This window comes from Gekko japonicus, unplaced genomic scaffold (assembly GCF_001447785.1).
Source record: "Gekko japonicus isolate JY-2015 unplaced genomic scaffold, Gekko_japonicus_V1.1 scaffold220, whole genome shotgun sequence".
Classification (NCBI taxonomy): domain Eukaryota; kingdom Metazoa; phylum Chordata; class Lepidosauria; order Squamata; family Gekkonidae; genus Gekko; species Gekko japonicus.
This window is the reverse complement of record NW_015165836.1, coordinates 580,085-595,219: the sequence shown is the minus strand read 5'-3', so window position 1 is coordinate 595,219 and position 15,135 is coordinate 580,085. Positions and strand designations below refer to the sequence as shown.

Below are 15,135 nucleotides of genomic sequence, written 5' to 3'. Positions count from 1 at the left end.
TAAGAAGGGCAAACTATAAATGGTGGTGGAAAGCGCCATCAAGTTGCAGCTGACTCATGGTGGCTCCCGTCGGGTTTTCAAGGCAAGAGAAGAACAGAGATGGTTGACCGTTGCCTGCCTCTGCATGGGAACCCTGGACTTCCTTGGTGGTCTCCCATCCAAGTACTAACCAGGGCCAGTCCTTCTTCGTTTCCAAGATCTGATGGGATCGGGCTATCCTGGGGAATCCAGGACGAGGCAGACACAGAGGTGGTTTGCCATTGCCTGCCTCTGCGTAGTAACCCTGGACTTCCTTGGTGGCCTCCCATCCAACTATTAACTAGGGCCAAACCTGCTTAGCTTCTGAGATATGACGAGACTGGGCTAACCTGCACCATCCAGGTCAGGGCCAAACTAGAAACACAATAACTAACCAAATAAAAATAAAACGAGTCCGGAAACCATTCTATTTGCTTGTGATCCAGGAAAGCTCGCAAAGAGGAGCTTCCTCAGGGGAACCACACGACGCAACCATCTGACCACAACTACCACCCCCTCCTCGCCCTCCTCACCTGTCTCGGATCAAGGCAGGGATGTGATTTGAGAGCTCCTTCTCGTTTGCTGAAACTGCAGGGGACCAGGGCCGGAATGCAGAAAGGCGCTGTCGAGGGTGTATGCAACCGATGCTCTGTGGGAGCCAAAAAAGGGAAGGGGAGGAAGAGAGACAAAAGAAGGAGGAAACAAATGAAAGATTGATCGAGGCAAGCTGAGAGTCAAAAATCTGGCAGCGACATCTCTAACATACCGGGGTGGGCGAAGGAGAGAATCAAACCTGAACGGCGAGAGCTTAAATCTGAGTAGTCGGAAGCTGGTTTCTTAAGTCATGCTAACAAGACAACTGTTTTATAAAAGGAAGCAAGTTCCAAGGCTCACCTTGCTGGATGAATTGGACAAGGACCGCAACCAACTCGACTGTTTTTCTTTCTCGCCCGTGATTGGAGACTGCAGAGAGGAGTCGTCTACTTTGGGCTTCTTGGGGGCAGGTGGGTCGGAGGGGACCTGCAGAAGAACAGAAGAGAACAACAGGGAATTTATCGGCTGCATGTTCGTTCCTGTCGTCGTAATTCAGGAAGCAGCATCCGCGTGTGTGATGTTTTACGGAATGCAAGAGGACAGGCATAGATGCAATTCTGCATTAGGCAGGTGGGTGGGGGAACACTCGTCACAGGTTCATGGTAGGATGGGGACGGAGGAGAATCATTTCTATCACACCGCTTAGCATCTAATAGAACAACCAGCTGAACAGTATACCAGCCTCGTGGGAGTCCAGAATTTGGAAGAAAAGAGACTGCGTTTCTGGCATCAATGGGGGGGTGATCATCTCCAAACAACCACACTGTTCTAATGGTAAAATAGCAAGCAACATCCATTCCTTGAGGACTCCTACTCACTGGCAAACCATACATTGCCCTGTCCTTTCCTTTCCAAGAGTTGCCATCATTAATGGTTGTCTGCACTGGGTGAAGTATCGACTTTGCACAAAACTTGAATTGGGGAACTAAACTGGATGTGCCTATGGATCAGACAGTTTCTACTTGGCAATCTCGCTAGGATGTGATTTTTTTTTTTTTAAAGTTCGCTGAGCTCAAATGCGATCTCTTCTGGAATACTTCGTCCAAGGAAGACAAAAGCCACCTCCTCCTCTCTCACACGCACCATGTTTACTAATTTAGTAAATGCTACTTACATTATGGTTCGCTGTTTAGGTTCGCGAACCTAAACAGCATGATAAAAAGTAGAGACATCTCCCTGCCAACAAAAGTCCGCATGGTCAAAGCCATGGTATTCCCAGTAGTCATGTATGGCTGCGAGAGTTGGACTATAAGGAAGGCCGAGCGCTGATTAATAGATTCTTTTGAACAATGGTGCTGGAGAAGACTCTTGAGAGTCCCTTGGACTGCAAGGAGATCAAATCAGTCAGTCCTAAAAGAAATCAACCCTGACTGTTCCCTGGAAGGCCAGATAATGAAACTGAAGCTCCAATACTTTGGCCACCCAATGAGAAGGGAGCACTCCCTGGAAAGACCCTGATGCTGGGAAAGATTGAAGGTCAAAGAAGACGGGGACGGGGACGGCAAAGGATGAGATGGTTAGACAGTGTCATAGAGGCAACGAACATGAAATTGAGCCAACTTCAGAGGACAGCAGAAGACAGAAGGGCCTGGCGTGACCTGGTCCATGGGGTCGCGAAGAGTCGGACTCGACTGTGCGACTGAACAACAACAACTTACATTATATATCAATTAAACGCAACTTCCACTTTTTTTGGTATTTGTGTGTGTGTGTACCTGGAAGTCTTGGTTGACTTCTGGAGACCTCTAGTGAGGCTTAGATGTTTCAGAGGTGGCTTACTACTGCCTGCCTCCTCTGCGTCCCTGCACTGGTATTCCTTGGAGGTCTCCCTTCCAAGTACCTGCCAGGGTTGGCCCTGCTTAGCTTCCGAGATCAGGCCGGCCTGGGCTATCCAGGGCAGGGCAAACTCATCTTCCACTTGAATGACTCACAAGGAATACTCTAAACATCCACAGATTTCTCATTCCGAAAGTAAAAGCCACCAATCCCCAGCATGGAATCCTGTAGTCTTTCTTTCAACATATCCCCACCACCACCACCACCTATCTGGGTGTTTTGAAGTCAGGCCATTCAAAGCCTTCCACCCATGGCCCATTCATGGTCTTCCACCCATGGATCAGGGCACTTAGGTGGATTGGGAGCCCCTTCACGGTGGCCATTTTTGGTTGCGTTTTCAAAGGGCCTTCACGACGGTATTTCTGAACACATGAAGCCGCCTTATACTGGCCCCTCAAGTCAGTGCCTGTCTACTCAGACTGGCAGTCGCTCTCCAGGATTTCTAATAGAGGTCTTTCCCATCATCTGCTACCAATCCTTTGAGCTGGATATGCTGGGGATTGAACCTGGGACCTTTGGCATGCCAAGCAGATGTTCTACCACTGGGCCAAGACCCCTCCCAATACTTCCTGGTTATTTGGCTTGTATTTCTCGTCCCTGGGTCTCAGCTCGAACCCCCCTGGCTGCAGTATGGGAACTCACTGAGCTGGAAGCAAGTGACAGGAAATCACTACAGACATCTGATGTCAGAGTCACATGACAGGAAGAGGACCAGAGACATGACCTCACTGGGATCAAGGCCAAGGACCTCGGGCAGCAGACCCAGAGAGTGAGGGACAGACAACACAAGCCAAGCGCCAGGGGGTGTAGCCTACTGAGGAACAAGCCCAGTGAATCCTTTCCACCACTGTGACCTCGCCTCGACTTCCTGCCTCTCTCAGCATGTGTACAAAGGGAGGCAGAAGGCTAGTGAATTAAACTACAAACCTTATGCATGCAAAGCATGGACTCTACCACTGAATTAGCGCCCTTCTCCAAACTTGGCATTGGTCTGCCAAGTTTTGCGTGCGTGTGCCCTCACGTCACAGCCAACTTAGGGTGACCCCATACGGCAGAGATGTCGAACTCATTTGTTACGAGGGCCGGATCTGACATAAATGTCACTTTGTCAGGCCTAGAGATGTAAAATTTCCGGAAATTTTGAAACGGTTTTTTTCCAGTTTTTGCCGGGGGAAAACGGACATTTCCGGGAAAACTGAAAAAAAGGCTACATTAGCATTTCTTTTGCCTTTTCTAGATTGAAAGTCATTCTGTTACTTTAGGAACATAAAATATGACTATGGACATTTTTACTTGGCATGAAATTATCACAACTAGCCTATTAAAAATATAGTGTATCCAAACAATTATTTCAAACAGAATACCCACCCACATGCAAAAACAAAACTGAAACCTTTTCCTTTTCTTGTGACAATAGCACCTCCTAAAGGAAGAAATTCATCTTGTTCTTGCATTGGAGAGTTCAGTTTGTAACCTAGGACTTGCTTGTCCTCAGTGCACAGAAATTAGATCAATGTGATACCATATATATATATTAGAAATGATTTGGAAAATATATGAACACCTTGTCTTAAAATATTTTATTCATCATGTTAAAATAAAACGTTCCATAATCAGTTTTTTTCCTTTTCTTTTCTTTTTTCAATTTTTCCATATTTTCGGGGAAAAAACACAAAAGGCTTCAGGAGAAAAACGGGGGGAAAAACGTTTCCCCCCCGAATTTTTCCGTTTTTTTTCCTGGGCCTTCACATCTCTAGTCAGGCCGGGCCGTGTGTGCCATAAAACGTAATGCCAGGTACCGCAGATATAAACTTTATAAAGGATGCAGGCAGACCCAATTAACACGGGCCGTATGTTGGACACTCCTGCCGGCATAGGGCTTTCAGGGCACGAGACGAACAGAGGTGCTTTGCTGTCGCTGGTCTCCCATCCAAGTATTAACCAGGGCTGACCCCGTTTAACTTCCAGGATCTGACAAGATGGGGCTAGCCCAGGATTAGGTGCTCTAATTGGCCCGGGCCCTGCAACTCCTTCCCCAGCCCTGCCGGCTGAGAGCCTCGTTACCGCGGGTGGCCGAGATCGAACTTGGGACCTCCTGTATGTAAAGCAGGTGGTCTGCCACAGAGCTAGGATGCGGCGACTCTGCGTATGTCTCCCCAAATACCAGGCAAGACTTTTAAACTTGTGTCTGTCGACATCCAGAAATCGGCAGGATCCTTCACTTTTTCAAATAAGCGCATGCAATTTTCGGGGAAGGAGTCGTTCCTTCTCAAATCCTTCCCAAATGTGTCTGTGTGTGGGCGGGCTTAAATTCTCTACGAAGGTGGGAAACGAGATTACTAGAATACATGTTAGGAGGGAGAACTTTTTTCAAAAGAGCTCCTTTAAGAAAACCACAAAAAAAACCCAAACCCTATATAATCACGCCATTCACACTCTCTCCGTCAAATGGGTCGGCTGCGACGGCCTCTCCTTTCCTCTAATTGTATGCAGAAAGGTAAGTTCTTTTTTCTTTTCTTTTTTAAACTGCGGTTTCTGAATTGGAAAGATTATTTTAAACGGGAACAGGGCAGACTTTGTTATTGTGTTTGCAATGGTTGTTATGCCGATGACTTCACCACGGCCGCAGCTGCAGTGCATTCTAGTGGCCCCTTGCCAGACTCGGCTTTGCCTTTTCCACAAGTCGCTCTGCTCAGCCTATAAATCATGCTCGAGCACAAGCCGGGCCTGGGGGGGGGGCGTTCGGAGCCACTTCCTCCTCCGGGGACAGGAGGGGATAAATTCCTAGGGCTACCCGCGGGAGCTTGCCAAAAAGAAGACTGGTAACCTGCGGGATGAACTGGGGCTCTGCGGGAAAACAGAACCAGAAAGCCGGCCAGGACAAACACCCTCTCTGGGGTAGGCAGGAGCGGGGGTTGAATGACCTCACAGTAATCGAGAGTACATAAAAAAAGGTTCTCCCTCCTCCCTCCCTCCCCTTTTCGGTTAAGGCGAGGAGGTGTCAGCTTGACTTTAAGGCTAAGGTCTTGAGGATAGGAACGAACAAGAATCAATGTGATTCAGTACTGGTGTAGTTAGCGGGTCAGGCACGGGTTCGAAGCCCTACTCTCCCGTGGAACCTTGCTGGGTGACCTTAGGCCAGTTGCACACACTCAGCCCTAACCTACCTCGCAAGGAAGTTGTTGAGAGGGGTGCCCTCAGCAGCTCTCTCTCATATCCATCACACCCCTTTCTGTCCTGTTTGGACTTGCAGAGCCTCAGAACTGGAGAAGGGGAGGCAGGATTGTAGCCCCTGGTTCCTTCTCCCCCCCCTCTGTGTCTCCCTTGTGCAGCCTGGAGTTCGAACCCGGCCATCTTCTCGCTGGCCTGCTTCTAAGCTGCACATGCTCAGCCGATGCCCTGAAGTCTCACGAGAATTAGTCGTCTTGTGAGATTTCAGGAGATCTTGGGCTGTACCGGCAGCTTCTTTCTGTCCTCCCATTGCCGGGAAAAGCTGCCAACAGCTGTCAGCAGTGATTGAAGTGGGACCTTAAAAGGCCCATGCTGCACTGCTGTTGTTGCAGCATTCCTCCACCTCGCTTGGCAGCTGCTGGGTGTGGTCGAAGGGCCCACACTGGGCAACTGCTGTTGCAGCATTTCTCCTCGTTGCCACTGCCCCGGTGGGTTCCCTGTTGTCAGCCCCGTGGGTTCCCGAGTGAGCATCTGGTGACTCGCGGGTTATGTCCAGGGGCAGCTCTAGCAGAGGGGGTGGGCTCGCTCCTGGGCCAGAGTCTAAAATGGAGGAGAGGAGGAAGAGGTAAGCCACCCTGGGTCCCCACCAGAGAGGAAGGCGGGGTATAAATGAAGTAAACAAATAAAAATATCTTAGACGCTCAGAGACACAGCTACTGATCCTAAAGGTGCTCTGATGTGTGGTCTTGCCAGCTCTGGGCTGGGAAATACCTAGAGATTTAGGGGGTAGAGCCTGGGGAGGTTGGGATTTGGGAAGGGGAGGGGCCTCAGCAGGGTATCATGCCACAGAGTCCACCCTCCAAAGCAGTCGTTTTCTCCAGGAGAGATGATCTTGGTCATCTGGAGATCAACTGTAACAGCAGATCTCCAGATGCCACCTGGAAGTTGGCAACGCTTGCACGGTGAAAGTCCCATTAGGCAGACAAAGTCATACGCCAGTGCATGTATGTTCGGGGCAGGCTCTCTGCCTTTGGAGCACATTCCCTGGATCACAAAGTCTGGAGACAGGGCAACTCTGGTGCCCGTGATTCTACACGGCTAGACCTGGGCACAGAATGTAGGTCAATGCAGGTCAATTCCCGTTGTTTCAGTAGAAGCACGATTCTAGACCTCGTATTTGCAAAAAAGATCGTGGGATGGGCTTAGGCAGGGTCTCTGGAAAACTGCAAGACCCGAGGAGAGAATGGGGGTGGGAAAGCAGCTTTGGAGCGATTGCTCTGGGGAATAACTGCAGCCCCGCTCATTCATGCAAAGACAGAATTAACGCTTGTACAAGCTTGCAGTCCTCAAACTTTCCCTGGGAGGGAACTGGGGAGAGATGGAAGGAGGGCTTCAAGGAACCAGGCTCTGAGCCAACTGGCACCCTGGCAAGACAAATTAACCTGGAAATCCCCACGCCCGCCCGTTACTGGTGGCTTCCCACCTCCTCCTCCTCCTCCTCTCCCCTCTTCTTCAGTGGCATCCACAGTGCCATAATGTAACTCAGGCCAAATGCAAAATCAGCCCCCAAGAACCTTGCCGGTTGCCAATACGATCAGATTTGCCGACAGATTCCTTTTGGTCCGGCTTGGGAGGAGGGTGTGTGAGGGGAGGACGAGGTTGTGTTTGGACAAGCCCCGATAACAGCCAGGGTACTTTTCAAACGTGGGGGTGTCCCTAGAGGACAGGGGAGTGCACAGGAGGAGGGGGAGGGGGGGTCACGGCGATAGAGCAGAAAACCTCCTTCTGCCTGTTGGAACTGCCGCAGGAGTGAAAACAGTGACGGCATCCGAATACTATTTGGCAAGCACCGGCAGATCCCAGCCCTGTCCGTTGGGATGGCCGAGTTAGGCAGGGAGGGGAAGCCGGAGCAGGGAAGAGACCTGGAATGCAAGGCGCAGCAGGTGCTACAACTCAGCGGAGTTCTTTCTCTCCCCCCCCCTTTCCGCCTTTCCATTTTTATATCCCTCTCCCTTTCCCCTCCACCCTCTGCTCATCTGCAAGAAAGAACATTTTGTGCGAAGCTGGAGACAGCCATTTGGGAGGGTTAGAATGTGTGTGTTTGTGCGGAGGGAGGGGGGCTGAAGCTCACGCGTGGAGATAGTGCCTGAATAGCACAAGTTGAGGCTAAAAAGAAACAGGCTGCGGGGGGCGGGGGGGGAATAGCCCGGAGCAGAGTGTCAACTCCTGAAAAGAATATGGGATGGTGGGAGGGGGTGAACGTGCAAGACAGGAAGAAACACGCAAGACTCCCCCCAACGCACTGCCAGAAACCCAACCTCCTCCCTTGCTTTGTCCTCAATTGCTAAGAGAGAAATGCGGGGGGGGGGGGAGTGAGAGACACACAAAGCAAGTCCTAGCGGGTCAGCCATTTGGACATTCCAGGAGCATTCCGAAAGGTGGAGACTCTCGTTTTCCCCCGTCCCTCCCAGCACATGCCTCATGCTGGGAGTCAAGAGGGGGGGAAAGGAGAGCCATAATGGGATGCCGTAGCCTACAAAGCCACGCAACAGAGTGCTCTCATATCCAGGGGTAATTTCCTGCAGGAGCGCACAGGAGCGGAGCTCCGGCAGTAAGGAGCCCAGGGGGCAGGCACATGCAACAAGCCCCGCCCTCTGCTCCCAGCAGCCCTCAGTCAGAGCAAGAAGCTGCCAGGTAAGCTGCAGAGCCCCCCCCCCCGGTCTAAAACAGTCCAGTGGCACCTTTAGGACCAAGTTTTATTCAGGCACAAGCTCTCCCTCCTCTGTGAGGGCAGATCTGCACGTTCCCCCCCCCAATAGCTAGCAATCCAAAACAGTCCAGTGGAGCCTGAGCGGTGGGTGTTGCCTTCTGACACACTTGCGGTGATGTCAGGGGGTGTGGCATATGCAAATAAGTCATGCTAATGAGTTGTGCTAATGAGCTCCTGCACCTCTTTTTCTCCGAAATGACCCCTGCTCATATCTGATCCTCCACGAGGACATGAAAAGCATGCATGCCCTCTCAATTCAAGCCGAAGCAAAGAGTCAGAAAGCTTCCTTTCTGGTCCTCCTGTCCCCTGGCTCCCAACCAACGAACGATAATGAAGGGGGAAAGAAAGGCGGAAGCGGCCACCCATATGGGCGAGGATGGATTTCCACACACCCCTCAAAAAAGGGAGTGCCAACCCTTCTCAGGCATTCCACATGGACTACAAAACTGGGTGGCATGCTAGAAATCTGCTTCCTCTGCCACTGCTCTTGTCTCCCTGGGCATGTCACTTTCTTTGAGGCACCTTTGTTCCCCCCCCCCCTCGACAATCAGAGCTCTGACTTGCTGCAGGTTACCAATGAACATCCAGATTTCTGAAGCCGCCTGGACTGTCACAGCAAAACCTTTTGCTCACCTTCCCAGACTGGAAAGGCTTGTCCACATGCGCCTGTGAAGTCTCTGCTAAGTCACTGGTATTTGTCTCTTGGAGAGCAGACTAGCACGGTGTCGTGGTTAAGTGTGCGGACTCTAATCTGGGAGAACTGGGTTTGTTTCCCCACTCCTCCACTTGCAGCTGCTGGATGACCTTGGGCAAGCTATAGTTTTGACAAGAGCCGTCCTTGAAAGGGCAGCTCTTGAAAGAGCTCTCTCACCCCCACATACCCCAAAGGGTGTCTGTTGCAGGGAGGGGAAGGGGAAGGAGGTTGTAAGCCGCTCTGAGACTCTGAGTGAAGGGTGGGGTATAACTCCAATCTCCTCCTCCTCCTCCTCCTCCTCCTCCATGTACCTATTTATACTAGCATGAGGAGGTATCTATTTATGACATTTTATAAGCCCACCTTTCTCCTAAAAAGGACTCAAGATGGGTTACAATGATTTTAAAAATAACACTGGCGGACAGAGTCACAACTGATATATTCCCACGGGGTTTTTTGTTTCTGGCTCTGGGAGACTCAGCATCAAGACGCCTTGAACTCTTACCTCTTCTACATCACTCATGGAACACTTTCTTAGGGGTGGCTTTATCATAGGTAGGGTTGCAAATCGCCAGGCGGCACCTGGAGATCTCCCACTATTACATTTGATCTCCAGACGGCCGAGATCAGTTCCCCTGGAGAAAACGGCTGCTTTGGAGGGTGGACTCCGTCTAGAGCACTGTGTAATATTGTGAATGACTGTTTTTATGTTGCTTTTAACTTGTGCCGAAGAATAGATTCTTTTGAACTATGGGTGCTGGAGAAGACTCTTGAGAGTCCCTTGGACTGCAAGAAGATCAAATCAGTCCATCCAAAAAGAAATCAACCCTGACTGTTCCCTGGAAGGCCAGATAATGAAACTGAAGCTCAAATACTTTGGCCACCCAATGAGAAGGGGGCACTCACTGGAGAAGACCCTGATGCTGGGAGAGATTGAAGGTCAAAGAAGACAGGGAGGGCAAAGGATGAGATGGTTAGACAGTGTCATCGTTGCAACGAACATGAAGTTGAGCAAACTTCAGAGGACGGCGGAAGACCGGAAGGCCTGGCGGGATCTGGTCCATGGGGTCGCGAAGAGTCGGACTCGACTGTGCGACTGAACAACAACAAATGTGCCCTATTTGTGAGCTGCCCTGAGCCCGCTTGCGGAGAGGGCGGGCTATAAATAAAAATAAATAAATAAATACGATACCCTGCTGGGGTCCCTCCCTCCTCAAACCCCGCCCTCCCCAAACCCCGCCCCCAACATCTCCAGGTGTTTCCCAACCCAGAGCTGGCATTCCTATGAGACAGGCGAGAGCATTCTGTCGCTTAGGAGAGCTGCAAAATTTGCTATGCTAGAAAGAAGGTTGCGTGTCCTTTTTTGGTACCTCCAACCATGCCCAGCCCTGAACTGGATAGACTCGGTTAGCCCAATCTCAGAAGCTAAGCAGGGTCGGCCCTGGCTAGTATTTGGATGAGAAACCTCCAAGGAATATCAGGGTCGTGATGTGGAGGAAGGCAACGGCAAACCGCCTCCGAACATCTCTTGCCTTGAAAACCCTATGAGGTTGCCTTAAGTCAGCTGTGATTGGACAGCACACACAATCATTCTCAGATGTTCTGACTGTGATCCAGAGAGTGGTGCTGCCGGCTTCCATATGCCCAATAAAGATTTCTGGTTTGTATTTCTTGAACCACAATACCCCTTCCCTCACACTTTTCAGAGAAAGGTTTACAACACAGTTTGTGATATAGTGTTGGGCGTGTGTGTGTGTGTGTTGTAAAAAAATGAGGGTCTAAACTCCTACTTGGTACACCTAAGCCTTTGGGCGCGCCTGCAGTCGCTCTTTGGATCCTGGCCACTGGATTTCAAGGAAGAAAACAAGTTGCAACCCAGATGTTTCAGGTGTGCGTTCAGCAGCAGATCTGGGGGCCTTGTTCATCTTGAGGTCATTCCGCTTGTGCTTTTACAGGTGGTGGGAAATGCCAGCAAGCTGTGGCCGATTTACAGCCACCCCCTACGGTGTTTTAAGGCAAGAGACTCTGAGGTGGTTTGCCATTGCCTGTCTCTGCACAACAACCCTGGACTTCCTTGGTGGTCTCCCATCCGAGTATTAACCAGGGCCGACCCTGCCTAGCTTCTGAGATCGGATGAGATTGAGCCACCCTGAGCTGTATGCTTTTATTTGGAGAGCCATAGTTCTCAGTATTTTTAAAGTCACTAGGAGCAAAGTAACCCAATTCAGATAGAGAATCACCTCATCCTGCTGGTTCTTAATGCCTGCCTGCTGGCGGCCAGGGCAGCTGACCTCCTCCTCCTCCTCCTCCTCCTCCTCCTCTTCTATTACCCAGATTAAATTTTGGTGCCAGGCGAAACGAGACCACATCTGACACATTTGGCCAAACTGGTTTGTCGCCCCAGTGCCGCGCTAGCAAAAACTGAGTGAGGACGGTGATGACGACAGATTTTTTTCTCACTGGTCTCTCCTCCGTAGAGCCAAGTCATCGTGATTCAGCCAGCAGGCCCAGGGAGAGCGTAGCTGGCAGGGACACCTGCCGGTTTGTTTTCGGATGGATGCATCAGCAAAAAGTCCAGGGCTCGACGGGCAAGGCCTTCAGGTCGAAGGGGTTCTATGGCGAGAGACACCCAACCACCTGGCACCAGACTCCCTCTCGCTGACCTACTTCCGGGTTTCTTTCAACAATTCACCCCAAATAACCTGAATGGAAGTATCTACCGCATCTTGTTTTGGGTCACATGGATGCAACCTCCGTGAGATTTTTCTGCATGTTTTCAACCTGGAGCTATCCAACACCGCTTCTACTTGGTCAAACTGTGCCTCCGTTCCAAAATGCTTGCAAATAGCCTGCCCTCCTGTCCGTTGGTTCCCTCTGATGGAAAGAGCGTTCACGTGATTACAGATGAAAGGGATATCTTAAAGGGAGGCTAGGGGTACTTTGGTGGTGGTGGGGGGACGACGCAACCAGCTTTCATAGGACTACAGAAGAATTCCAGCTTGTCTCTTGAATTGGGCGCACAGAGCTAGGAGCATTTCTGGTTCTTGCTGAAGCACCAAAAGCAGAAGAGAAGCACCATGCAAGCACATGGAAGGCTGAGAAGATGGTTTCTGTTTGTGGTTTCCTTTGGAGCCCAAATAGAAGAAGATTTATACCCCATCCTTCACTAGCCGAAGGAGAGCGGCTTACAATCTCCTTCCCCTTCCCCTCCCCACAACAGACACCCTGTGAGGGAGGTGGGGCCGAGAGAGCTCTCTTGAGAACGGCTCCTGAGAGAACAGCTCCGAGAGAACTTGTAACTGACCCAAGGTCACACTGGCAGCTGCATGTGGAGCAGGTGTGGAGAATCAAACCCAGATTCGAGTCTGCACTCCTAACCACTACACCAAACTGGCACCAAAAGCAAACCAGAAGGGAGATAAATGTTTCTAACCCATCTGTCTTAATCCAATGGGAATTGTCTCATGATCGAAGAGGCTGCAAGTTTCAAGTGGACATTTAACCAAATTTCCTGTGCCCCCCCCCAGTAAATTGCAAGCGCTGACAACCACATTTATGGGTAACACAAGGGATGTTTCAGGTCAAAGAGTCTGATTTCATGAACCACTGGATAATCTTCCAATGCCACCTTTTCTTTTCTTGGCCTTCTGGGGGTACCTCTTCCCACCTGCCCTGGTGAAGCCATCCAGAAGGCAGCATACAGGTCCACAGGTCTGTGGATAGGCAGATCAGCTTATATTTTGAAGAAAGCCCTGTCCTTATCTTCGTACTGTTTCAAGGGTGACAGAGCCAAGAGGTTCCAACCCCCTTCCAATAATCCACACTTTTAGGAGCCTGCAGTTGTAGGGATGTTGGTTTCAAAAACAAGATTTAGCCAGAGGTCGATTCGGGGGGAACGCGGGGGATCGCAGTTTCCCCGGGTGAGGTGCGGGGAGGCGGGGCACACGACGAAGCCCCGCCCCCTGCTTCTGGCCGCTCCGCTTCCAGCCCTCATTCAGCCAGGAGGAGGCAGGAGAAGAGGGAGGGTAAGTTGCTTCCTCCCCACCTCTCCCCATCCCTGCCTGCCTGGGGCCGGGGAGGGCCTTGGCGGGGCTTCCACGCACTCCCGCCAGCCTTGCAGGTCCACCGCCGGGCCCCGGATGTCAGGGTGTGTGGCATATGCTAATGAGTTCCCCTAGCTCTTTTTCTACGAAACAACCCCTGGATTTAGCCCTCGGAACAGAAAGCAAGGCTCCGAATAAGACTAAAGCCAAACCCAAACACTTCAGAACTCTGAGCATGAGATTTCTGTGGTGAATGTTAATAAATCAAAAGTTGGTTTGTAGCTTACAGATACACACCTGAACAGCATACTCAGGATTGCAACAGCACAGACATTTTGATGCAATAATTCAGAGCAAGAGGTGTCAGTTATCAGACACTGTTAAATAAACTAAATATTGCAAGAGTGCTCATGTTTTAAGCATGTTTTTTATTTTAAATTAAAAAAACCCTTTGTGTTCGTGTCCTTTATAAAGTTTATATCTCCGCTACCTGGCATTACGTTTTATGACACACATGGCCCGGCCCAACAAGGTCTCATGTATGTCAGATCCGGCCCTCGTAACAAATGAGTTCGACACCCCTGTTCTAGAGGATTGTATTTAAGTGAGGGTTTTATTTTGTTCTGGGGGGGTTGTTTTATTTGTCGATACTGGATCTTGAGCTGGCATTGTATGAATTTACTGTATCTTTGAAAAAACGAAATAAAAACAAAGTTGAAAAAAAATTACAAAATTTAAAATTTCCCATGTATTTTCTGCAAACGCTCATGAGACCAGACTCATCGTTTTGATGACTTGGGAGATGACCCCCCCCCCACAAAACATGCACAGTTTATAATGCAATTAGACTAATGCGATTATGATGCTGTAGGTGGTGGGGGGCCCTTCCTCCTTTTTATCTTCTCACAGCTACTCTGTGCACAGAGACAAGATCCGTTCTAATGATGAATAAGGGTGGAGCTTCCTGTCTCGGCAACTGCACAGTTGCTGCTTTTAAAACGGAAAAAAAAAACCAAAGTAAAAACAAATTCTCTGAAAGAGCAAGAAACCACAAGTCCCGACACCAGTCTGATACTGGTTTGCAGAAACCTCAAAGCTAGATTTCTTGAGAGGGTTCAAAAGAACCTCGGGAGAACGCTAACTGATTTCTTACAGTGTAAACAGGTATTGTGCAAGACAGGACCCAAGGTGCTGGACTCGGTTATGCACGGTGGAAACCGTAATCGCAAGAGACCTGGCGGGTTGCAGAAAAAGAGAAGACGCCTTTGTGGTCTGAGGGCGTGGGAACATGTTTCTCTCTGGGGAGCAAGGGATTTCAAGGGCCTCTTGCTTGAATGCAGAAAGCCCGGTCACTTCCGAGATCAGAAAATGGCAGTCCCCTTGCAAGCATTTCATCCCCCCCCATTTACCAATGGAGATGAACCCAAGGCATGGCTAAAAACAACGTGCCATGAGCAGTGTTCCCTCTAAGCTGAGTTAGCGTGAGCTAGCTCACAGTGTTTTAGCCTCCGGCTCACACATTTTTGTCCTAGCTCAGGCAGGAGGGCTCCAGAGCAAACTTATTTATGCTGTAGCCAAATCGCTTGCTCACAACCTTAATGCCAGTAGCTCACAAAGTAGAGTTTCTGCTCACAAGACTCCACACCTTAGAGGGAGCGTTGGCCACGAGTGGTGCTTGGCAATGTGCCCACCCAACGCCTCACTTCCCTCTGCCCAAGTCATATTTGCCATCAGTTTGGTGCCCAATTTCACTTCTGACACACAGCCATGAGGAGCCATGGCTCAGCACTTAAAGCATCTGCTTGGCATACAGAAGGCCCCAGGTTCAATTCCTGGCGTCTCTGGTCAAAAGAACCAGGCAGCAGGGGATGGGAGCAGGGGTCATTTCCTGCAGGAGCGCACAGGAGTGGAGCTCCGGCAGTAAAGAGCCCAGGGGGCGGGCACATGCAATGAGCCCCGCCCCCTGCTCCCAGCAGCCCTGGGCCACAAGGAGCAAGAAGCAGCTCGGT

General features: G+C 50.3%; 1 protein-coding gene across 1 annotated transcript in view; it reads right to left on the bottom strand.

Moving 5' to 3' along the window:
* SKI (SKI proto-oncogene) overlaps nucleotides 1-15,135 on the bottom strand; it is a 201,071-nt gene that overhangs the window by 11,446 nt on the left and 174,490 nt on the right. The window contains exons 2-3 of the mRNA XM_015410931.1: nucleotides 913-1,038; nucleotides 552-667 (exon numbers count right to left, since the gene is read on the bottom strand). Of these exons, the coding sequence (XP_015266417.1) occupies nucleotides 552-667; nucleotides 913-1,038 (242 nt within the window). The remainder of the gene's footprint in view (nucleotides 1-551; nucleotides 668-912; nucleotides 1,039-15,135) is intronic.